We start from the raw sequence: 27,338 nt of genomic DNA, 5'->3' as shown, positions 1-27,338 counted from the left end.
AAATTATTTTAGCTAATATATATTTGTTGAGTGATGGTTGATTTAACTGCGGTCTGCACTTTAATAAAGGGTTTCAATGCCATCCTGCCGTATTGGTCCATGACATTTGACAGAAAAAAAAAAAATACAGTGCACTATTGGATAAGCAAGTGTGCTAGCAATTACTTTTATGGCAACACACCAATTACCCTTATAGGGTTTTATTCAATAATCAAATTATACATTTTTTTTCAGTTTTTCCCACCAGTTTGGAAAAAAAAATGATGGGAGAACACATTATGAAAAGAAACAAGGCAGAATTGAATACACTAAAGTGGCACTTTTTTTTATGCCCCTGAAAGCCTCTCTAGATCATCTAATGGGCATACGGACATTGTGTCGTTTACTGGCGTATTTTAGAGCAGCGATCGGGGGCTTTAAAAAAAAAAAAAAAAAAAAAAAAGCCCCAAACCTACTTTCAGAGGAGTTTTCCTGTGTACTTTATGCCTGTATGTGTATAAACATGCCTAAATGCAGGCATATGTGCATAAATGTATTCTACTAAGTTTATGCACATACCTGCAGTCTAATCATCACTAAAGCTGGAAACATGTAGCACAAGGCCCTTTTAAGTGCAAAAGCTGGGTGGAAGTGTGATGATGCAGGTGTAGCGTCACATATGGCGACCCATCACATTTTGCTACCCGCTGCAGTGCGCATGCGCGACGCCGCCATATGGGCAGGGGGCACACTGGCAGCATTTGATATGGCACAGTGGCGGCGACTGATGGGGCAAAGTGAGGCTGCGATTGATGGTTTTTTCAGAATTTGTTTGCCCCCCCAAAAAAAATTTGGAGCACCAGCCGCCACTGGAACAATCCTTCATATATTATGAGAGAGTCTGGGTAGAGCTATCAGAAGCTGCATGCATAGCCACAACATGAAGGTCATTCACCTGCTTGCTACATATACACACTGATGTTATTGGTGTTTATTTACTAAAGGCAAATCCACTTTGCACTACAAGTGCACTTAGAGGTGCAGTCGCTGTAGAGCTGAGGGGGACATGCAAAGAAAGAAAGAAAGAAAAAAAAAAAAAAAAAAAAAAAAAAAAAAAACACACACACACACACACACACACGGCATTTTTGCTTGCACATGATTGGATGATAAAAATCAGCAAAGCTTTCCCTCATTTCGATCTTCCTCTCATATATACAGCGACTGCACTTCCAAGTGCAAAGTGGATTTGCCTTTAGTAAATAAACCCCATTGTTTTTTGGGCTTCGGATAACTTCTCTCACTCTTGTTTTCTTAAAGGAGTTAAAAAACCTTCTTCTGTCTTTTACATCTTGATGCATAGAACGCATTAAGATAAAACCTGTGTAGCAGCACCCCCCTAATTACCTACCTGAGCCCCTTCTCTTTCCAGCGATGTCCACGATCCCCTCAGCCATCCAGGACACTGCTCTTGATTGGCTGAGACAGTGCAGCGGCACTATTGGTTCCCGTGGTTGTCAAAGTCAGTCAGCCAGCCAATCGGGGGAGAAAGGGGGCGGGGCTCCATGTCTGAATGGATACACGGAGCTCTGACTCGGCTTGGGTGCCCCCTGCAGCAAGTTGCTGGCTGAGGAGCACTCAAAGGAGGGAGGGGCCAGGAGAGCAGAAGAGGGACCCAAGAAGAGGAGGATCAGGGCTGCTCTGTGCAAAGTCAACTGCACAGAGGAGGCAAGTATAACATGTTTGTTATTTAAAAAACAAAAAAAACAAAAAAAAAAAAAAAAAAAAACACACAAGATTTTAAAAATCACTTTAACGGTTCATGAGTTGAGATACACATCCCACCGTACCTCCCCCCCCCCCCCCTTTTCCCTCCTCCTTTCTCCCCCCTCTTGGTATGTTTGTTTGTTTATAGAGGAGAACCCAGCAAACAAATTAACACACACCGTGAGTCCATCACTTTGCTGCTGCTGCACACCAGGACTAGTGGTGCCATCTTCCATTTTTACATCATCCGTGCACCAGCTGCATGGTTGCCAATCAATAAATTCACGGAGAGTTGGTAAAACACACAAACTATCCATGAATTTACTAATGACCAACCTTGACCAGCTGTCTCTACCTGGTTCTCCAAACCCCTGACATGCCTCGGTGTACATGTGGTGTGATATAGAATGCCCCAAAGCTTCATGGGATGCATGGCATGAGTATCCTAGCAGGCTGCAGTCAGTAAGAGATAAGTCATTCTCACCTACGCAAGAAAGTTGAAAGTGTGGGACCGGACAAATAAAAAAAAAAAAAAAGAAGAGATGGAGTTTAGAGAATGAGGGCCTGGTATCAGACATTAACTACCTGATAGGTGAAATGCTGTAAGGTAGGAGATCATATTTTTAGTATAGCACTGATTGCCAATTTCCTTCCATTACACCTGTACAGGTTTTTGCAGCACCCACTGTATCCAATAAGAAATGTACACATCCTCCTTCTTACCATTGGGAAACTACAGGCGTAGTTCTACAAAGCCACCAATAGCTTGTATTACCTGCCAGCTTCTCTACTATCCTATAATTATCAACAAGAACAAATCTCACTTGACTGGCATTTATAGGTTGGATATACCCAATGACCAACAAAATTCTTCAGTGCTGCCACATTCCTACTGATAACATACGCTATAGCCAATTTGAATAGAAAAAAATTTAACCTTCCAGTAGGTTGCTGGATTGCAGAACAAACAAAGGAGAGAGTGAAATGAAAGCCCCTTGCAACAGCTGTGGCATGTAGGCAAAGCCAGTATGAAGGTCTCACTGCAGGATTTCCTATTAGATATTAGAAGTGGCTAGCAGTATAAAAAGGTGCTTCAAATGGAATACGACAAAGCTTGCCAATAGAAAACAAAAAATACACGACCATGCATACGTTTTTTCCATTGCCCTTCTAAAATGAGCACCTTCAAAAAGAGCACCATAGTGCAATCTTTTGGAATTTTTTTTTTTTTTGCTAAAAGCAGGCGGCCTAGGAAGCTCCTGTCACATGAGCAAATTAAGTGTACTGTCAAGCACACTGTGCTATATATAATGAATGGCTTTTTAGAGCCGCTTTGTCCAACAGCTGTTACAGGATTATACAAACATTTGCCTTTGCTCTTGAGGTCCTTATAATTTCTCAACAAATTTAAAGCGTTGGATTCTCAGAACTATTCTAATAGTATTCTAATCGGCAATTCCAAACACTCATAACACCAAAGCGTGTGCAAGAAACAGAATTCTATTCTAGTAAACAACAAAAAAAAAAAAAAAACAGCTGTACTGCTGTCTAATCTACACATGGGCTGAAATAGGAAACAAAACAAGTACAGCAGATACATATTTAGCATCTATAATTAGATTTTGCTTTTTACTCCAAGCCCCCAATCACTCTAGTATAGCGTGACGTGCCAAAGACACTCGTGTATTTTTGAGCTTTGGACCTACATTATTGTCATGCATTTTGTATTTGCAAAAACTCGCTTCTTGCTTGGGGTGCCGTTACCATTAATTGTGCAAAAAACATGTTGCGCGTTCTGAGTATGCATAATTTTGCAAGGGATATCGCACTAGTGTGAATGGGGCTAACACCACAATCATCGGTAAACTGTGCCACAAAAGGATTATATATTGGAGTGCTTAACTTGCTGGATTTAGCACAGGCACACAACGGATGCTTTTAGCGGACATTGTGCTCTGCCAGATCCATCCATCCATCCACACACCCCATCAGAGAAGATCACTGGACGGCACTATACAGAGGGGCCCTGACAAGGCACTGTTGCTTCCAAATATATAAATTGTTACAGTGTAATTTGTTTTGTTTTTTCTGGCTAGCTGGTAAGTGTGCTGCTAAATACATTTTAAATGATTAGAATGATCTAATAACTGAACCATTTTTCCTGATTAGTTAATGGTTAATAAGCATTAAATTGTAAAGCAAGTCAAAAAGCCATGGTACAGATTTGTAACATTACTATAAGGCTGTATGCACATTGGAGCCGGGTGTCTTGGGTCATTTTTAGAGGCTTTTTAAAAAAAAAAAAAAAACTCTTCGGGCGTTTCAAAGATTTTGATAGAAAATTTATTATTTTTAGTCAATGGAGATCTAATAAGTAGGGGGGAGGAAATGCATGCTTTTGTACATTTCCCATTGAATATTACTAAGGCTAACAAGCAACACTAAGCTCAGGTGTTTACAAGCACTATTGAAAACCTTTTTTGGACATCGAGCACTTTAGAGCTTCAAGCTAAAAAGCACTTGGGTACAAATGGGGTCTAAAACAGCATTAAAGTGCCTTGAGTTTGCATGCTCTGTGTGCCTGTATGGGTTTCCTCAAAGACATGCTTATAGCCAACTGGCCCCAATATGTGTATGAAAGCGAGTTAGTGACTTTAGATTGTAATCTCCTTGAGGGCAGGGACTGATGTGAATGTACAATATATATGTAAAGAGATGTGTTAATTGGCAGCACTCCATAAGTACCTGTAATTAAACAAAGTGTAAATAATCTCTCCAGTTTTTCCTGTTACAAAAGCACAAACATGGCAAAATGAAACTGTCATTGTATTCTCCCACCATCCCTTTTCTTTCAGCAGACTCCCTGTTCTGTGATCTTCATCAGCAAAGTGCAGACAATAAATTCCAGCCTGACAGCTCAGCTGTACTGCATGGTGTATAGAGTGGAAATAGATGAGAACCTGCAGCAGATGTCATAGATCTCAGTGCTGAACTCACACTGCCCTGCCTCTCACATGGCCCATATGCAAGCTAAGCACTGTCTAGGGGCCAGCCACCCCTAATAGGAACTGATTACTTGTGTCTAGTAAATCAGGAACCCCAGACATGCCAGACACTGCTGAGAAAGGTATAAAGACACACACATTAATAATTACCTGCATGGGCAGTAGGTTGTTTCCATTATCCGTCCTGAAGACGTTGTCCTCCACCCAGGATTTGGGGGCTATTGGTGAGGCTCTGGGGAATTTGGGAGGTGCGATCACATTGCTGGAGAAAGGCTTCTTGAGTGGGGAGATGGGATTGAGGGGTGAGGGGACCCCAACTCCCACACCTACCCCGACGCCCACTGCCCGGCGGGGGTCCCTCCCAGGCTGCAGCCCCCCCCAGGGGTTGGTGGGGTTGTTCCAGGCAGCGTTGTGCTGGTTATTCCAGCTGGAAGGGGATGAGGAGGAGGAAGAGGAGGAGGAAGGTTTGTTGGTGAGGATGGCCTGGTGGCTATAAGCGTTTCTCTGGTTGTAAGGGGGGTGATTGCTGGGGCTCACTGGGGATCTCCTCTGCTGCTGATTCTGGTGGGCGAGCCCCAGCTGGGGGGAGAAGGTGCCCCCAAATACTGGGCTGACGTGGTGGTGGTGATGGTGGGGGAAGTTCTGGAAGAGCATCGTCCCATTGACAGGGGGGATCCCCTGGAAGAAGCTGTCATCCACAGCGCTGCTCGTCCCTCCGGTGGACCAGGTGCTGCCGAATGATGGGGACAGGGAAGGGCCGGCGGGGGGCTCCTGCTGGGGGAAGCTGAGTCCCGGGAGGATCGGAGATTCCATCTGCATCTTCTCCTTCAGGGTGGGGGCGCTGACACTGTTCTCCGAGCTGGGGGACTCTGCGGCACACGGGGCTTCCGAGATGTTACCGCTGTCCTGCTGCTGGGAGGCTGACTGCTGTTGCCGCTGCTGGGATTTGGTTTTGTCCATCAGTAAATCATCCTGCATGGCTTGTACGGCTGGAACAGGAGGAGAGAAAAAAAGCAGATGTGGGTTATGTCAGCTGATGGACGGCCGGCCTCCCCTAATACACAACACCGATCACACCGCACAGCCCCGAGCATCTCCGCTACAGAACCCCCTGTGTGCTGCTGTCAGCCCTCCCCGGGGGATCCCAGACACATTACACTGCCAGTCCGCCACGTCTGTCCGCTCCCCTACCGGAACTCTGTCCGCACTCACCGCCTCATTCTGGTTCCTGTTATTGCCAGGCCACGCCCCATCCCCTCTACATTTGCATACGTCAATAAAGGCTGTGCGTCCTTCAGCAAGGTTACCGGGCTGTGCTACACCGGAGGGGACCGTTCACCGCTATGTCATCCCCCCTCCTCCTACACCCGGAGCTGACCAGTCACCATCTACTATGTCATCTCCTCACCACCACACTGATCTCCCCACCAATCCACCACCTCCTATGTGATCCCCCACCACACTGATCCCCCCACCAATCCACCACCTACTATATCATCTCCCCACCACACTGATCCCCCCACCAATCCACCACCTACTATATCATCTCCCCACCACACTGATCTCCCCACCTCCTATGTGATCCCCCCACCACACCGATCTCCCCACCACCTCCTATGTGATCCCCCACCACACTGATCCCCCCACCAATCCACCACCTCCTATGTGATCCCCCCACCACACTGATCCCCCCACCAATCCACCACCTACTATATCATCTCCCCACCACACTGATCCCCCCACCAATTCACCACCTCCTATGTGATCCCCCCACCACCTCCTATGTGATCCCCCCACCAAACTGATCCCCCCACCAATTCACCACCTCCTATGTGATCCCCCCACCACACCGATCTCCCCACCACCTCCTATGTGATCCCCCCACCAAACTGATCCCCCCACCAATTCACCACCTCCTATGTGATCCCCCCACCAAACTGATCCCCCCACCAATTCACCACCTACTATGTGATCCCCCACCACACTGATCCCCCCACCAATCCACCACCTACTATATCATCTCCCCACCACACTGATCCCCCCACCAATCCACCACCTACTATATCATCTCCCCACCACACTGATCCCCCCACCAATCCACCACCTACTATATCATCTCCCCACCACACTGATCCCCCCACCAATCCACCACCTACTATATCATCTCCCCACCACACTGATCTCCCCACCTCCTATGTGATCCCCCCACCACACCGATCTCCCCACCAATCCACCACCTCCTATGTGATCCCCCACCACACTGATCCCCCCACCAATCCACCACCTCCTATGTGATCCCCCCACCACACTGATCCCCCCACCAATCCACCACCTACTATATCATCTCCCCACCACACTGATCCCCCCACCAATTCACCACCTCCTATGTGATCCCCCCACCACACCGATCTCCCCACCACCTCCTATGTGATCCCCCCACCAAACTGATCCCCCCACCAATTCACCACCTCCTATGTGATCCCCCCACCAAACTGATCCCCCCACCAATTCACCACCTCCTATGTGATCCCCCACCACACTGATCCCCCCACCAATCCACCACCTACTATATCATCTCCCCACCACACTGATCCCCCCACCAATCCACCACCTACTATATCATCTCCCCACCACACTGATCCCCCCACCAATCCACCACCTACTATATCATCTCCCCACCACACTGATCTCCCCACCTCCTATGTGATCCCCCCACCACACCGATCTCCCCACCACCTCCTATGTGATCCCCCACCACACTGATCCCCCCACCAATCCACCACCTACTATATCATCTCCCCACCACACTGATCCCCCCACCAATCCACCACCTACTATATCATCTCCCCACCACACTGATCTCCCCACCTCCTATGTGATCCCCCCACCACACCGATCTCCCCACCACCTCCTATGTGATCCCCCACCACACTGATCCCCCCACCAATCCACCACCTCCTATGTGATCCCCCCACCACACTGATCCCCCCACCAATCCACCACCTACTATATCATCTCCCCACCACACTGATCCCCCCACCAATTCACCACCTCCTATGTGATCCCCCCACCACCTCCTATGTGATCCCCCCACCAAACTGATCCCCCCACCAATTCACCACCTCCTATGTGATCCCCCCACCAAACTGATCCCCCCACCAATTCACCACCTCCTATGTGATCCCCCACCACACTGATCCCCCCACCAATCCACCACCTACTATATCATCTCCCCACCACACTGATCCCCCCACCAATCCACCACCTACTATATCATCTCCCCACCACACTGATCCCCCCACCAATCCACCACCTACTATATCATCTCCCCACCACACTGATCTCCCCACCTCCTATGTGATCCCCCCACCACACCGATCTCCCCACCAATCCACCACCTCCTATGTGATCCCCCCACCACCTCCTATGTGATCCCCCACCACACTGATCCCCCCACCAATCCACCACCTCCTATGTGATCCCCCCACCACACTGATCCCCCCACCAATCCACCACCTACTATATCATCTCCCCACCACACTGATCCCCCCACCAATTCACCACCTCCTATGTGATCCCCCCACCACACCGATCTCCCCACCACCTCCTATGTGATCCCCCCACCAAACTGATCCCCCCACCAATTCACCACCTCCTATGTGATCCCCCCACCAAACTGATCCCCCCACCAATTCACCACCTCCTATGTGATCCCCCACCACACTGATCCCCCCACCAATCCACCACCTACTATATCATCTCCCCACCACACTGATCCCCCCACCAATCCACCACCTACTATATCATCTCCCCACCACACTGATCTCCCCACCTCCTATGTGATCCCCCCACCACACCGATCTCCCCACCAATTCACCACCTCCCATGTCATCTCCCCACCAATTCACCACCTATGTGATCCCCCCACCACCACACCGATCTCCCCACCACCTACAATGTGATTCCCCCACCAATCCACCACCTATGTGATCCCCTCACCAATTCACCACCTCCCATGTCATCTCCCCACCTACTATGTGATCTCCCCACCAATCCACCACCTACTATATCATCTCCCCACCAATCCACCACACTGATCCCCACCACCACCACCACCACCAATCCGTCACCTATGTGATCTCCCCACCACCACACTGATCTCGCCACCAATCCACCACCTAATATATGATTCCACCACCAATTCACCACCTACAATGTGATCTGCCCACCACCACACTGATCTCCCCACCAATCCACCACCTACAATGTGATTCCCCCACCAATCCACCACCTATGTGATCCCCCCACCACCACACTGATCCCCCCACCAATTCACCACCTCCCATGTCATCTCCCCACCTACTATGTGATCTCCCCACCAATCCACCACACTGATCCCCCCACCAATCCACCACCTACTATATCATCTCCCCACCAATCCACCACCACCAATCCGTCATCTCCCCACCAATCCACCACCTATGTGATCCCCCCACCAATTCACCACCTCCCATGTCATCTCCCACCAATTCACCCCCTATGTGATCTCCCCACCACCACACCGATCTCCCCACCACCTACAATGTGATTCCCCCACCAATCCACCACCTATGCGATCCCCCCCACCACCACACTGATCCCCCCACGTCATCTCCCCACCTACTATGTGATCTCCCCACCAATCCACCACCTACTATATCATCTCCCCACCAATCCACCACACTGATCCCCCCCCCCACCACCACCACCACCAATCCGTCACCTATGTGATCTCCCCACCACCACGCTGATCTCGCCACCAATCCACCACCTAATATATGATTCCACCTACAATGTGATCTGCCCACCACCACACTGATCTCCCCACCAATCCACCACCTACAATGTGATTCCCCCACCAATCCACCACCTATGTGATCCCCCCACCACCACACTGATCCCCCCACCAATTCACCACCTCCCATGTCATCTCCCCACCAATCCACCACACTGATCCCCCCACCAATCCACCACCTACTATATCATCTCCCCACCAATCCACCACCACCAATCCGTCATCTCCCCACCAATCCACCACCTATGTGATCCCCCCACCAATTCACCACCTCCCATGTCATCTCCCACCAATTCACCCCCTATGTGATCTCCCCACCACCACACCGATCTCCCCACCACCTACAATGTGATTCCCCCACCAATCCACCACCTATGTGATCCCCCCCACCACCACACTGATCCCCCCACGTCATCTCCCCACCTACTATGTGATCTCCCCACCAATCCACCACACTGATCCCCCCCACCAATCCACCACCTACTATATCATCTCCCCACCAATCCACCACACTGATCCCCCCCCCCCCACCACCACCACCACCAATCCGTCACCTATGTGATCTCCCCACCACCACGCTGATCTCGCCACCAATCCACCATTTAATATATGATTCCACCTACAATGTGATCTGCCCACCACCACACTGATCTCCCCACCAATCCACCACCTACAATGTGATTCCCCCACCAATCCACCACCTATGTGATCCCCCCACCACCACACTGATCCCCCACACCAATTCACCACCTCCCATGTCATCTCCCCACCTACTATGTGATCTCCCCACCAATCCACCACCTACTATATCATCTCCCCTACCAATCCACCACACTGATTCCCCCCCCCCACCACCACCAATCCGTCATCTCCCCACCAATCCACCACCTATGTGATCTCCCCACCACCACACTGATCTCGCCACCAATCCACCACCTAATATATGATTCCACCACCAATTCACCACCTACGATGTGATCCCCCCCACCAATCCACCACCTATGTGATCCCCCCACCAATCCACCACCTACTATGTGATCTCCCCACCAATCCAACACCTACTGGTGTCCGTTTATGAAGCAGTGAAAAAAATTCACTGCTTCATTCTCTGGCATCCACAGAGGAGATCGTTCTCCTCAGTGTGCAAGTTTATGAAACTTTGTAGATCACTTCTCCTCCGGAGAAGTGAAGCGATCTACAAACGCTTCAAACAGTGGAGAACGCCCCCTGATACTGAAATCTCGTGAGACTTTACAGTACCAGAAATTCACCGAAACACCAAGATGTCAGTTTATTAAGCAGTAATAAATTATCACTGCTCAATACACAGACAGACAGCATGGTTAATGCTAATAAAATAAAGAGTCCCCATACAAAAAAAAAATAATAATATATATATATATATATATATATATACATACATACACACACACACATAAATATGACAGGGGGACATGGTTACTGTCTTGGGGGGTCTGAACGAGGTAGATAATAATAATAATAATCTTCCTCCTCGATCCCCCCAGATTCCCTCTTCACTCCCCGATTCTCCACCTGTGAGCTGGTGAATCGGGAGGGTGAATTCTGACTCACCAGTGAAGCGCTGATATCGCAGGGTCATAAACTGGCCGTTTCTGTGTCAGTCAATGAGGATTCTCAGTGTGTGGAGATAATCGGCGGGAGAACATGTTCAAACTTGTTCTCCCCCGATTATCTCTGTTTCATAAACTGTTTATGGACTGTGATCAGTGGCGATCCTCTGGATCACCGCTTCATAAAACAGACACCCATATGTGATCTCCCCACCAATTCACCACCACACCGATCTCCCCACCAATCCACCACCTATGTGATCCCCCCACCACAATGTGATCCCCATCCCCCTCAGACCTGATCATTCACTACCACCCCCCAGACCTGGCAATTCATCACTGCCCCCACAGCTACACAGTGATCTCCCTTGGTCTGGCAATTGACCACTGCCCCCACTACACAGTGAAATCCCCCCCCCCCCAATACCTGGCAATTGACCACTGCCCCCACCCACCCCCCACCGCTACACTGTGATCTCTCCCCCAGACCTGCAAATTCACCACTGCCCCCACCCCTACACTGTTACCCCTCCAGACCTGGCAATTGACCACTGCCTCCATCCCCCAAAACTGTGCCCTCGCTCCCAGACCTGACAATTCACCACTACCCCAACACAGTGATTCCCCCCCCCCCCCAGACCTGGCAATTCACCACTACCCCCCACAGGTAAACTGTGATCACCACCCCCCAGACCTGGCAATTCACCACTACCCCCACATCCACACAGTGATCTCCCCTCAGACCTGGCAATTCACCACTGCTCCCACCGCTACACTATGATCTCCCCCCTGGACCTGGCAATTCACTGTGTAGCAGTGGGGGCAGGGATGAATTGCCAGGTCTGGGGTGAGATCACTGTGTGGGGGCAGTGTTGAATTGCCAGGTCTGGGGGGAGGTCACTGTGTAGCGGTGGGGGATGGGGGCAGTGGTGATCTCCCCCAGACCTGGCAATTTACCACTGCCCCCACCCAACACAGTGATCTCCCCCCCACTCCTGGCAATTCACCACTGCCCCCACAACCACTGCTACACAGTGATCTCTCCCAGACCTGGCAATTCACCACTGCTCCCACACCCACCACTATATAGCGATCTCCCCCCAGACCTGGCAATTCACCACTGCTACAAAGTGCTCTCCCCCCAGACATGATAATTCACCATTGCTCCTATGTGATTCCCCCCCCAAGACTTGACAATTCACCACTGCCCCCACCCCCACTGCTACACAGTGATCTCCCCCTAGACCTGACAATTCACCATTGCATCTCACCCCCCACTGCTACTATGTGACCCCCCCCAAGACCTGGCAATTGGCCATTTCATCTCAACCCATTGTTACTATGCGATCTCTCCCTAGACCTGGCAATTCACCACTGCCCCCCACAACCGATGCTACACTGGAGCTTCCAGGTTTTACTGCCAAAGCTTAATTGAACAAGCTGAGGTTAGAAGCTGATTGGCTTCTCTGCAGAAGTGAGACTGATTTGCACTCTCCAGCTTTAGTAAATAAACCCCACTGTGATCTTTCACCTGACCTAACACTCCCATTGTAATTCCTCCCCCCCCCCCAACTCCCACCCCCACTGCTGTACTGTGATCCCCCCTCATAAACCTGGCAATTCACCACTGCCCCCCACTCCCACTGCTACACTGAGATCTCCCCCCCAGACCTGGCAATTCACCACTGCCCCCCCCACCCCACACAGTGATCCCCCCCCCCAGACCTGGCAATTCACCACTGCCCCCAACCTCCACTGCTAATACCTGCGTTGTCCTTTACATGGGGGGGGGGGTCACTATAGCATCCTATTGCTGCCCATTAGTTAGTCCCTTTAAATGGAACACCATCTGTCATGCTGCAAATGTCAATTATAGCTGTCTGAAGAAGTCTAGCAAAAAAGAGAAATGTGCAATGTGCAGGATTCCATAGCAACTGATCTGTACTGCTCTAAATTAATGGAAAATTTCTAACTGGTTGTCATGGATCAATGCACTGGTTTATCAAGTCTCTAAACAGTGCCTTTTTAAAACATTCAGTTAAAAAAAAAATGCATTCTAGCCGTAAAAAGCATACTAAACTCAAAAATAAAGATTTATGATATTGTAGTTTACCAATCCTAGGATGATGTTTCTACATTAGTTTTTTAGGATATTTTCCCTTTTATTTTTACTTGATAATTCTGCCAATAATAAACTTATTGTCCTAGGGTGGCTATGCTCACTCCTCCATTGTATTTATGGAGAGCCATGGTTGCCACCCAGGCAGGACTACTAATATGTCTGCCTTTGTTTATCTCCCTTATATGGGGGATGGGGTAATTAGTAGTTTACCGAAAAAAAAAAAAAAAACATTACTTTTGTTTGCAGCTGAGCTTAAAGGAAACAACAGGGACACCGCATTTGTGCCGATCAACAGGCATTTTTTGCAATTGCTGAAATGTTCTAGTCATAAAAAATAAATAAAAAACAAATGCAACCAATGCATCTAAGGAATAGTAAGCTACAATAGATAACATTGTTCGTTTTAATCTTCAAAAGAGGAACTTAAATACTCCATCTTGTTTTCCTCCCTCTTAGGCTCCTGATTAAGGATGAGCTCCGGCGTGTTCGCATGCTGCACGTGCCGATCCCGCCAGGAAGTCGGCACGGCGCAGCGCTAATCACAGGCAGTGAGACATTTCCCGATGTGTGGCTGCGGAGCTCGGGAAATGTCTCACTGCCTGTGATTAGCGCTGCGCCGTGCCGACTTCCTGGCGGGATCGGCACGTGCAGCATGCGAACACGCCGGAGCTCATCCTTACTCCTGATCAGACCACCCATTGCCCTCCAAGGATCTGTGGATGTCAACGAACATGTGTCTGTAGACACCCACCGACAACTAATCCAATCCTATCCGCTAAAAACAGATGGATGGGGGATCTGTTCCCCATCTGGCGGATCGGGTGACAGTCGGTCCATTTTAATCCAATTGCCGAGTAAAGTGGGCTGTGTTTGTATCTGCTCTACATCAGGACAGATTTGCTGACGGACTCTGGCAGTGTGAAAGGGGCCTTACCTGTCAAGCAGCTTTGTCCTTAAAAGTGGAGCTCCACCCAAAAGGAGAAGCTCTGCTTATATGCCTCCTCCCTCCTCCGCTGCCACATTTGGCATCTTTGGTTTTGACAAGTATCCGCTCCCAATTCCGGATGACTTTGCCTCGGCAAACTTATCCAGAAGTTTGGCACCCCCTCCTCCTTCCCCCGCCACTGGGCCATTCACAAGGCGCAGCACACTTTACGCACGCGCAGTAGGGAACCGGCTGTGAAGCTGCAAGGCTTAACTGCCAGTTTTCCCTGCGAGATGGCGGTGGCACGTGAGAGCCGATTGAAATCGGCTAAGGTGAAGGCACAACTGGATTCTTGGGCAGGTAAGTGTTCTTATATTAAAAGTCAGCAGCTACAGTATTTGTAGCTGCTTACTTTTATTATTTTCGGAAGAAGCCTGGAGATCCACTTTATTCACATACTAACCAGCCCAGAGTATCCAGCTTTGTCCTGCTGTAAACACTGTCAGATCCATCTACAAGGTGGAGGTCCTCCCTAAGCAGGCTATACACCAGCAGAATTTTGTTTGAAAATTGCCATTTTGAGAACATTAGATTTTCTAATCGTTAGTGGGCTCAAATCGATGATCGTGTTTGTCAAAATGCGAAGAAGCAGGAAGGAAAAGGTTTCTCAGACAAACCAAGTTAAAACTGTTAATGTTTTGCATTCGGGAAAAATCATAGATATTGTAATAACCACGCAGTTAAAGTGATATTAAAGTCCAGTTTTGTTTTCTTTAAAAATAATAAACATGTTATACTTACCTGCTCTGTGAAATGGTTTTGCACAGAGCAGCCCAGATCCGCCTCTTCTTGGGTCAATCATTGGCACTCCTGGCCCCTCCCTCCTGTTGGGTGCCCCCACAGCAAGCAGCTTGCTATGGGTCACCCGAGCCAAGCCGAAGCTCCGTGTGTCCATTCAGACAAGGAGCCACGGTTTGGCCCACCACTCTCTCCTGACTGGCTAACTGACTAAATTACAGCAGCGGAAGCCAATGGTGCCACTGCTGTGTCTCATCCAATCAGGAGGAGAGTCCTGGACGGCCGAGGCACTTCGCTGGACAGAGATGGGCTCAGGCAAGTATTAAGGGGGCTGCTACACACAGAAGTTTTTTTTATCTTAATGCATAGATGCAGCTACACCCCCTTTCTTCCTTCTTTCCACCCTTCATGTGTTCTCAGCCTCTTTCCTCTACCTTCCTTACCCTTCTTTCTCTTTCCCCAACCCCCCCCCCCCCCAATCACCCAGACATGTTATGTGACCCCCAACCTGATACATCTACCGGTATGTTTTTCCACGCATCAGCCTCTCTTAGCAGCATCACAGTCTGCTTTCATGTGATCCCTTAACATGTAATATATCAGCCTTGCTGTACCTTGTCTGCCTGTCCATACTTCTCCATATACTTTTAAAGGTGCCATATTTTTTTTTTTTTTTATCTTTGTTGAGCTACTTCTGGAATTGCTTTATCATTTGAATGTAATCTCACCTGTTGATGTTCCCAAGCTGCTCAAACTACTATTTCCGTCCACTTTAACCATCCAAAACTATTCTGTATCTCAGTTCGCTATGGCTATTTTTGGCTTTTTTTTTTGTACGATGCAAATTTCTGATAAAGGGATTAAAAAAAAAAAAAGCCATATACCTCTCTGGACTCAGAGACTGCGCATAGGGATGTATGCTTGTACACATACGTGGGTTTATGCAAGTACCAGCGTATTTCTGTGTACTGTGAGCAGCTGTATGCAGAAGCAGCGTCTCCCGGTTAGGAAAATATGACCACATATTTATATTGTTTGGCCCCTGAATCCAGCGGTGTATGTCCATATAGATGCACAGGTTTCTTCAATACCCATGTATTCCTACACATTCATTACTGTTACTGCCAACTGGCCATACACTGATCGAAATTTGGACGTTTCAGCAGAGACTGGAAAATTTTCAACCAGTGTATGGCTGCCCCCAATCGACTTCTGTCAAAGGGAAGTGCTGGAAAATCTTTCCTCGATCAGTAGCTGCAGCTGCTTGAATTTTGAATTGGCTGCAATTGCACAGAACCCAAAGTAGTGCATGCACTACTTTTGAGAACTCACTTCAACCGCATTGCATGGTACTGGTGCAACCTGCATTTGGGGTATCCGTAACTTAATATTGACACAACTGCAGATCGCAACTGCAGTGTGTTTTGCTTTTGAACGTGGTTCAGGAAATGCACACTGCGTTCTGGTGTGATGCTGGTCTTTAAAGCGGGGTTCCACCCAAATTTTGAATAATATCTGTATGTATTCTCTTCCTTGCCTAGATGCTGACATGCCGTTTAAAAAAAATTTAAATCGCTGTAATTACCTTTTATTTTTCTATTCTTCTTTGCACTTCCTGGTTCTCCTCCCGTGGGAGTAGGCGTGTTTCTAGCCTCTCCCAGACTCCTGGGAGCTAGTCTCAGGCTTCCCAGGATGCCACTGAGCATGTGCGGGAACGAGCGGTGAATGCTGGGAGCACAGCATTCACCACATCCAGGAAATAAATGCTTGTGGGCTTCAAATGCCCACAATGAAGATGGAAACCGCCTGCAGTGAATAATATAAGTTATTCTTGCTGATGAAACCTGACACAGGCGGACATATTACACACAATATGTGAGTATGTAATGCTGAGAAGAAAAGTTTGTGAATGAACTCAAAAAAAAAAAAAAAAACGATAGATAGGTGGACCCCCGCTTTAAGAGAAATTTTAAGGGCCCATTTGGGAGTGATTGAACCCTGGGTGATTTTACAGCTTAACAGTTGTGTGAGCAGGCTCATATAAAAATCGCCATTTTTCTATTCTCTGTTTACTATTTCTGAGGAAGCCACTCATGATAAAGTTAAAATATTTAGGTTTAGCCCTGGTTGACATCACATCAGTGCTTTTCGCACTGCCAATTTCATTGCGGCTTGCGACTTCATTGAACAGAAGTCTATGCAAGTCGCAATGAAATTGGTAAAAAGTAGTGCAGGAACCTTTGTAATAAATGGCTGCGACATGAGTTGGGGCGATATGAATGCTTCCATTGCCGGCAATCGGGTGCGACTTGTCATGCAATTTGGAACTGTTGAATCACATGAAAAGTCGCACCCGTGTGAACGGGGTCCAACTGTCTTGCTATGTGGCCAGGCATTCAGAGTTAGCTTCTATCTGAGACTTTTCTAGCAGGTATTTTGCTTTAAAATGCCCTTTTAGGCTAATTGACCCTTTGTTTGCTTCAAGGAAAATGAAGCGAATTAAAGGAGATAATACACTGAGCCAAGAAAATTCATAGAGTATGTTTTTCTGTGGTTGCAGGAAAGAAAATCATTTGATTCACCCATCAACACAGTGAGTGTTGATGGGGGAATCCCTCCCACAGAGCTAATGTGTTCTGCCAGCAGGGAGCCTTCCTGGCGATCGGAACACAATGATTACTGCTAGCAGCCATCTCATGCAAAAAATCCAACAGGCTGGTTGTACTGAAGTTGATTGATGGATTGACTTCAGTAGAAGCAGACTGCCCATAGATGGATCGAATCTTAGGCAGTCCCTGCTGAATCACCCGAAATTCAATCCATTTATGACGGGATTTAAAGTGCAAGTTCACCTTTACAGAAAATCTGTAAGGTGAACTTACACTGGATCCCCTCCCCATCGTACCCGGTCCCCCTGACCTAGTCCCGCAATCACCCATTCTGACACGTCGGAGAGCCGCTTTACTGGTCAGGGGATTTGAAATCCCTGCGGCTTTCTCTGCTCTTCTCCAGCTCTGACAGGTTGGGCTACACGGGTACAAATTGGTTGGCACCGCCCATGTGACGGCACCGACCAATTAGAATGCCTCCTATACGTACCTTCAAGAGGTACTAGAGCTGCACGATTAATCGTTAAGAATCAAAATTGCGATTCTTTTCCCTTCCCGATCCTAAAACAGCATTTACTGATTCTATCTAACAAGTGCAGAGAGTTCTCTGACAACTAAAAAAAAAAAATCAAGGCAGCCTGCCAAGTTTTATGAGAACATGCAGCTTTCCTTCTTAGATCAAAGGAATGGACTTCTGTCTGTAGATGAGGGAAGTTTAACCACTTAAAGACTAAACCTTTTTCTAACACTTGCTGCTTACAAATATTGAAATCAATATTTATTGCTAGAAAATTACTGAGAACCCCCAAACTATTATATATATATACACACACACACACACAGAGACCCTAGGGAATAAAATGGAGGTTGTTGTTAAATTTTATGTCACACTGTATTTGCGCAGCGGTCTTTCAAAAAAATGCACTTTAATGTGTTAAAAAACAAAACTAAACAGTAAAGTTAGCCCAATTTTTTTGCATAATGTGAAAGATGATGTTAAGCCACGAGAATCGTGAGAGAATCGTGATCTTTATTCCAAGCAAAAAAAAATCATGATTCTCATTTTAGCCAAAATCGTGCAGCTCTAAGAGGTATGTTTAGGAGATTAAGCCCTGGGGATTTCAAATACCCGGACTGGTAAAGTGGTGATCCGATGTGTCAGAGCGGGTGATCCAGGTCAGCGGGACTGGGGGGGGGGGGTTCGGGAGGGCCCAACAGTGTAAGTTCACCTTACAGATTTTTCTGTAAAGGTGAAGTTACCCTTTAACTAAATAACAAATGCATCAGATGTTAAGTATCCTTAAGGCTTCGTCCACACCAAGTCGCAATTTCGCATGACAATGGAAATCGATTTTTTTTACCAAAGGGTTCCCATTCACATCAATGCAACTCAGCACAGCACAATTTTGAAAAAGGATCCCAAACTACTGTTGTGCAATTCAAGCACAATTTTGGCCCCATAGTATATGCAAAGCACATCCAAGTTGCACTACAGAATCGCACTGAAGAGCAGATAAAAATCGGATCGCAGCAGTGTGATGCTAGCCTAAAAAACATTTACCCATAATGTTTGCCAAGCTAAAGAAACTGCAAATATGGATTTGTTTTGCAAGATTTACTTTTCACTGGTATAAACAGTGCAGTTGTAATCACCAGAAATAAACTGTATCTCTCTGGGATCCATTTTTGTAATTCTCAGAACTGTGTGCTTGAGTTATCTTATATATAATATATAAAATATGAAAGCATATCTACAGTCTAAAATGTAAATCATATATTCATTTCCACGTTGTATTTCAATTATTTATAGCCTGCTCCTATTAATCTGAATAATCCTTAAACCTGTAATGCCGCGTACACACGGTCGGACTTTTCGTCTACAAAAGTCCAACGGACGCTGACGGACTAAAGCTGGCTGGTAATCCGATCGTGTGTGGGCTTCTCCGGACTTTCAACTGACTTTTTTAGCCTCAAATCCGACGGACTTTAGATTTGAAGCATGCTTCAAATCTTTGCGTCGTAACTACGACGGACCCCGAAGTCCGCTCGTCTGTATGCTAGTCCGACGGACAAAAAAACGACGCATGCTCATAAGCAAAAACTAAACGGAAGCACTCGGTCTAGTAAAACTAGTGTTCGTATTGTAGGTAGCACATTCATCACGCTGCAAAATCTGTGATCGTTGAATGCAGCGCATTTTATTTCTTCTTTACGAAGGCTCTAAAGAACGAAGGTGTTTTTCTGTTCATAATCAGTTCTCCCAAACTGATTTCTGGATTCTTTTTCTCTTTGATCTCATGAATGATATAGTATGCATTTTAAAAACAATGTTTCCATACTAATAATACTTTTTCCCCTTTTTTTTTTTTTTTTTTTTTTAGGTTTGTAAAGTTACCACAAAGAACCCATTATTCTGTTTTTTTTTTATAGTGATTATTTTTTAGTTTTTAGATAAAGTTAACCCAAAGCACCGTTTTTGGTTATGTAAATTTTTTTATTTTCTAGACTTACCACTTGAACATTATTAATATTAGTAATGTATTTTTGGTGTGTTTTTTCCAAACTCAATGAGATTGTTGTCCCTTGTTAATTTAACATTGTGTGTAAAATCAATGATTTCAAAGAAAACACATAAAGTCTTTTGCTAAACTCAAAAAAGATCCATTTATTCATGGTCAAAATAAAATAAAGAGGAAGTCAACGCTGGAAAAAGTAGGTGTACCAGAAAATTGGGATCTTGCGGAGTCCATATAAGAGGGAGCACAATCTGGTCCAAGAATCCCAGAGATCAACAGCACCAGCAGATGATCTAGATGTCCCCAGACTGTGGTCCTACAACAGCCTGCGTCTTCTGTCAGACCAGACTGAACCCAGGTCATCACTTTCTTCTCTTCCCTGCAGCCTTTCCTCCACGCTGCCCTGCAGCCTTCCCTGTAGCCTTCTTTTGAGGCTGTGGCTCTGGTGTTTCAGTTGTGGCAGGAGGAGGAGGAGGAGGAGGAGGAGGAGGAGGAGGAGGAGGAGGAGGAGGAGGAGGAGGAGGAGGGGGGGGCTGCCTCATGTAGTTGGGTGTTTTGTGTTAGCGTGCCCTGCAGCCCCTTATGGATTGTTTCCCCAAATAGGCGCTCACAAATGAGGCGCTGCTCCCAATCCATCTGAAGAAGCCTGCTGGCTAAGTAGCAGCCATAGGATTCTTCCGCTTCGGGGGGGCTCCTTAAAAAACGGGTGGCCTCTTGCATGAGGCGCAGGGATGCGTCCTGTGTGACCATCCCCTTCCTGGCCCTTTTTTTGGGAAGGTGGAGGGGAGGCACTTGGGATTCGGTCAGGCTCCTACTGGGCCCAGCCACCTCACTTGGCCCAGCCACCTCACTGGGAGCAGCCACCTCACTGGGAGCAGCCACCTCACTGGGAGCAGCCACCTCCTGCCTGACACTGGGCCCAGCCTCCTCCAGGATGATGGTGAATCCGGCCTCCTCCAGGCTGTCCATGGGCCCGGTCTCCTCCTGCCTGCCACTTTCCCCACATTCCTCCTGGATGGACTCATCCTGTGTATAAAAAAAGGACAATAGTTTGAGTATATTTTTTTGGGTTCATCAATGACACACAGTTTGCTTCTCATGACTAGCAAATTCAATGTGAATACATCTCTTTAATAAAAGAGTCTAATCAGACACCCTAATTATTTCAAGCAGGTGCCAAACATATTTAGCCACTACTGTCAATTGATATGTATACACAATTTTGAGTGCCAAATTATTTTAGACAATTATAACATCCAGTTAACATCATTAATATTAGTACAGTAAATATTTGTTAAAATAATTTACCTGACTCCAGATGGTCATATCTGGTTCATCCAGGATGGAAGACCCAGCTTGCTCCTCATCAGCCTCTGCTGGGGTGGAGGGAAGGGTGGAGGGAAGGGTGGAGGGAAGGGTTGAAAGTGATGGCCTGGCTTCATTCTGGTCATCCAGAAAACGGAGTTGATTGTAGTACCACAGCCTGGGTACATAAACATCATCTGCTGATGCTCCTGATCTCCTTGATTCCTGGATCTTCTTATGCTCCCTCTTATACATGTTCCTCAAGACCCCAATTTTCTTGAGCAATGTCTCCATTGTTGCTTCCGGGATGGTCGCCTGGACAAAGGCCAGAAGTCTCTCCAGCGTTGACTTCCTCACATGCTTTGCATAATACTGAGGGTGTTTCACCTCCCACAAATTCCTCATCTCTCGATATTTCGAAATAAAAGCTGTAAGGAACTCTGGATCCTTAAATAGGGGATTCATTATATCTGGAAAAAATGAAGTCACAAGACAAAAAACACTTTTATTATAGGTTTCTGCTAACCCCTCATCATCTTCTCCCTATGTAGGCCTCATCAATCTATCAAGCCATATAGGCCGCTTGCTACAAAGTCATGACCATAAAACCCAAAAAATATATATCTAAAATTACCTTCGTTTTGTAACGTCCTGGTCCACTATCACCTACCACAGAACGTACGTACGACACGTGCGCAAGGGCCCTCTTTATACACTACGCATGTGTGAAACTCCGCCTGCGTCGCCCGCCCCTGACGTTCGAAATTAACTCATGTTCTCCGCCCCCTAATTCGACGCACAGAACGTACGTACGACACGTGCGCAAGGCTCTTTATACACTACGCATGTGTGAAACTCCGCCTGCGTCGCCCGCCCCTGACGTTCGATTTTAACTCATGTTCTCCGCCCATTTTTTGTTACGGCGCGTAGTGGAGTTAAAGAATGGCGGAGACACCTGAAATGTTGACGACCTCAGGTAGTGGAGACAGCCCGGAGGCTGGAACGTCAACGAAATCTATGAGGCCTAGATTTAAGGCCTCTAATATGAGTTTTAAAGAGATGGTGGAGATGGTGGCCATTCTTCACAAAGACGACTATGATGGCAATTATGGGCCGTACGCACGGCCAAATTTGCGCAAGGCCAAAATAATGGCGAAGGTCGTGGAGACTTTGCAGGCATCTTTTGGGGTCCAGCGCTCCAAAAGATCAATTGAGAAAAAGATGGTCTGACCTGAAACTCAGGGAGCCGGATCAATACCGACGTATCCGGAAAGTTCTTAAAAAAAGTAAGTACTTGTCGTGTTTTTCTCTTGTGTTTATTACCTTGTATACTGCTCCATGTGCTTTTCCTTCCTATACGATTTTTTGTTCATTGTTTTAACCACTTGCTTACCGGGCACTTAAACCCCCCTCCTATCCAGACCAATTTTCAGCTTTGGGCGCTGACGCACTTTGAATGACAATTGCGCGGTCATACAACACTGTACCCAAATGAAATTTTTATCATTTTTTCACCACAAATAGAGCTTTCTTTTGGTGGTATTTGATCACCTCTGCGGTTTTTACTTTTTATTAAAAAAATGTAAAAAACTGAATTTTTTTTTAAAAAAAAGTTTATTTTTTTATATTTTGTTTTAAAAAATTTTAAACGGGTAATTTTTTTCCTTCATTGATGTACGCTGATGAGGCGGCAGTGATGGGCACTGATAGGCGGCAGTGATGGGCACTGATGGGTGGCAGTGATGGGCACTGATGGGTGGCAGTGATGGGCAGCACTGGCAGGTGGCACTGATTGGCACTACAGGTGGGCATTGATAGGTGGTACTTGTGGGCACTGATAGGTGGTACTTGTGGGCACAGTTAGGTGGCACTGTGGGCACTATTAGGTGGCACTGTGGGCACTGTTAGGTGGCACTGTGGGCACTATTAGGTGGCACTGTGGGCACTATTAGGTGGCACTTTTATTGGGCACTGATGAGGCAGATGTGCCTCTTCCACTTGGGGACCGATGTCCCTCACATCCGATCCGGTGATCGGCTTTTTTTTCTACTCGCGCTGTCAGCGTGAGTAAAAAAAAAAACCGATTACCGATCTTTTGTTTACATCATGTGATCAGCTGTCATTGGCTGACAGCTGATCACATGGTAAGGGGCCGGGACCAGCCCCTTACATAGATCGGTGATCAGCCGAGTCTCAGTGACTCGGTGATCACAACGCGCCCGGCGCGCGCCCTGCAGGGCGCGCGCAGGGAGCGTGCACAGGGGAGGACGTCATATGACGTCCTCCCGGGAATGTAGGTCCGCGCTGTAGCCGTCATTCGGCTATAGCGCGGATGCCAAGCGGTTTAAACGATCTTTTAATAAACCTCGTTACATATCTATAGATAGATCTATATATATATATAGATATATATAGATATAGATATATATATATATATATATATATATATATATATATATATATATATATAGATATATAGAGATATATATATATATATATATATATATATATATATATATATAGATATATAGAGATAGAGATATATATATATATATATATATATATATATATATATATATATATATATATATATATATATATATATATATATATATAGATATAGATATAGAGAGAGAGAAATATATAGAGAGAGAGAAATATAGAGATAGGGAGATAGATAGATATAGAAATGTAAAACATTCTTTTTGAATATTTGAAGTTATCTTAATTTTTTTGCTTTACATTTAGTTAGATATTTAGAGATTTTGTTCCAGATATAGAGAGAGATCAAAAGATTATTAACTATATTTTGAGATATTGATATCTATCTATCCGATATGTCTTTATAATTTTAAATATTGAGGTAAAATAGGAACTCTACACAAACCACTTCACTACAAATGTTGGAAAATTACTATGTACTAAAATATCTGTGTGCTAATTAGATTAATAATTTTTTGTTTCACATAGGGGAAAAATCACTCAGCCAACAACAAGAAGACAGTTCACCCCAAGCAAAACATGATTGGGAAATCAGCCCAAGTCCCATTGAGGATGTGGAGGAAGGAGAGGTGGGCGACATGGGCACCCCACCAGGTGAGTGTCTGACACACCAGCTTACGTTAATCTATGCATGGCTGCCTTTTGTTTAATGTAATTTGTCTACTCTATTTTAGGGGATCTGGTTGTGCTTGATTCAAGCAACAGTGCCACCCCCGAGGATGTGGAGGAATTAGGCTACATGGGCACCCCACCAGGTCAGTGTCTGAGACAACAGCTTTATTTATGGTAAGGTAAACTATGTATGTGTGCATATTTCTAAAGACATTTTTTGGTTTCATTCCACTTTAGGTACAACAACAAGAAGTGACTATTTCACCTCTGAAAGTGCCCAACGGCTAATTGGTCAAATAATGGCCTGGAATAAAGACATTGATGAAATGCGTAATCGGCTGGATCGTATGCAGCAGGAAATGAAGGACATGATTGATGTTTTGGGTCGAATCTAAATGCCCTTTTTTAAACCCCAAAACATCAATCATGTCCTTCATTTCCTGTTTTGCTGACCCCATTCTGGGCCTTCTCTTTCTTTTTTTGGCAGAACATAAATGGCTGTTTAACCTAATGTAAAAAAGGAGGGCTGTTTCTCGTAAATACCTCAAAAATCCACAAAAAAATAAAACTTGATTTTCTAAAAAACACAAAAAAAAAAAAAAAAAAAATTGATTTTAAAAAACCAAAAAAATAAAAAACTTGATTTTAAAAAACCAAAAAAAAATAAAAAAAATTGATTTGCAAAAACCAAAAAAAAAATAAAAAAATTAATTTTAAAAAACCAAAAAAATAAAAAAATTGATTTTAAAAAACCAAAAAAAAATAAAAAATTAATTTTAAAAAACCAAAAAAAAAATAAAAAAACTTAATTTTAAAAAACCAAAAAAAAATAAAAAAACTTGATTAAAAAAAAAAAAAAAAAAAAAAATTGATTTTCCAAAAAAAAAAAAAAAAAAAAAAAAAGCCTGTTTGCGAAAATCAAAAAGCCAAAAATATTTTTTTGTGGATTAGGTAGAAATATTTAAATATAATTATATTTTGCTACATTATTAAGATATCATTATATTTTTGTCTATGAACATTTTATACTAAATGCAGAACTGAATGCATAACAACCATTAATAAAAACATCTCCTTATAGGATTTTAAAAAATGTGTGGTTTGTTATTTCAAGGCTCAGTATCAGTTTGGTTATAATTGTAAAAAAGTTGTTTACAGTGGCAATGGAGCTTATTTAGACATTTTTAAAATTAAAATACAGTTGGCACTACAACTGCTCGACCATAACCTAGGAGACAGCCCAAAAGAAAGGCAAGCAATAAATATAATGCCAGATTTCCGCAATATTTTTTTTATTGTAAAAAATTATGTATCCTGGCCCATTGCAATGGCCCCCCTACCCATAAAATAATTAACATATTGCTGTCTAACTTGACGGGCACTTTGGGGGGCCAAGCCAGTACGGACAGTATCCAGGCCTGTAAGGTTGGCTTCTATTTGTCCGGCCTCAGGCCCAACTGTGCCTATATAATTGGTAGAATGCTTGTTTAAAAAGTTGTGCAGAATGCAGCACGATAAAATGATAAAATTAAGTTTGTATTCCGCCAAATTAATGGCTGTTTGAAACAGGCGGAACCGGCTGGCCAGAATTCCAAACGCATTCTCAACCACTCTTCTAGCTCTGGCCAGCCGGTAATTAAAAACCCTCCTCTCCGGGGTGAGGGTTCTTTGGGGGAATGGCCTCATGAGGTGCTTGCTGAGAGCGAAGGCTTCATCGGCAATTTAGACAAAGGGGAGTCCTTCCACGTTATCCTCATCAGGTGGCAATCCCAGGCCACCACTCTGGAGACGCTGGCAGAACTCCGTCTGGGCAAATACTCCTCCATCCGACATCCGGCCATTCTTCCCCACGTCCACATATAAAAAATCATAGTGTGCCGACACCACCGCCATTAAAACAATACTGTGGAACCCCTTATAATTAAAATAATATGACCCCGAATGGGGTGGTGGCACAATGTGGACATGTTTCCCATCTATAGCCCCTCCACAATTGGGAAAGTCCCAACGGCTGGCAAAATGGGATGCCACAGTCTGCCATTCCTGTGGCGTTGAAGGAAACTGGGGAATCAAACAAGAAAACCAAAATCAATTAATTTGGAAGCTAACATTGCAAGAAAATTAGACAATTAAAAACATTATTCCCCAGCATCAGTATAACATTCAATAATTTAATTCTTCTGGAATAACTAATATGGAAAGGCACACTTATCAGATTGCTCACCCCCTCTGATGGAACATTGATTACATTTTAGGGGGTTGTGAAATCCCTAAAAAAAATTACTTTTAGGACACGCAGGAATTTAGGGACTAAAAAGGATACAAGACTGCAGTTGTCGCACTCTGCAGGTGCAGTTGCTAACCAGCTTACAGTAAATGAGGTAATGTAAAAAGGCATTCGTGTTGCAAGGAGTACACAATCACAGGCAAGGGCAATTAATGAAAACACTTTGAGGCTTGCATATGATTTGATGATGGAAATCAGCAGAGCTTCTGCTCATTTACTAAAGCACTGGAACAAATGCACTTGTAGAGTGCACATGCATTTTGCAAACTGCAACATATATTTGCTTTAGACAAATCAACACCACAGAACATTCAAGCAAATTTTAACGAGGGTGGGGGTGGGGGGGTTGTGAAATCTAGATAATTGCTCATTAGCAGCACACTATTTGGAGTGAGTTTAGGTGGGGGGGGGGGGGTGGGGGAGTTGTGAAATCTAGATAATTGCTCATTAGCAGCACACTATTTGGAGTGAGTTTAGGTGGGGGG

General features: G+C 45.6%; 1 protein-coding gene across 4 annotated transcripts in view; it reads right to left on the bottom strand.

Moving 5' to 3' along the window:
• Positions 1 to 27,338, bottom strand: part of CPEB3 (cytoplasmic polyadenylation element binding protein 3) — a 218,998-nt gene that overhangs the window by 150,694 nt on the left and 40,966 nt on the right. For 2 of the 4 annotated variants that reach the window (XM_073596053.1, XM_073596056.1), the window contains exon 2: positions 4,902 to 5,740. In XM_073596053.1, the coding sequence (XP_073452154.1) occupies positions 4,902 to 5,729 (828 nt within the window). In that variant the 5' untranslated portion in view covers positions 5,730 to 5,740. Of the gene's footprint in view, positions 1 to 4,901; positions 6,162 to 27,338 lie in introns of those variants that run through there. The other 2 variants (XM_073596055.1, XM_073596054.1) reach the window with 2 other exon arrangements.

The sequence above is a fragment of the Aquarana catesbeiana genome, linkage group LG08 (genome assembly GCF_042186555.1).
Source record: "Aquarana catesbeiana isolate 2022-GZ linkage group LG08, ASM4218655v1, whole genome shotgun sequence".
Classification (NCBI taxonomy): Eukaryota; Metazoa; Chordata; class Amphibia; order Anura; family Ranidae; genus Aquarana; species Aquarana catesbeiana.
The sequence above is the reverse complement of the archived record's forward strand: the minus strand, read 5'-3'. Positions and strand labels throughout refer to the sequence as shown.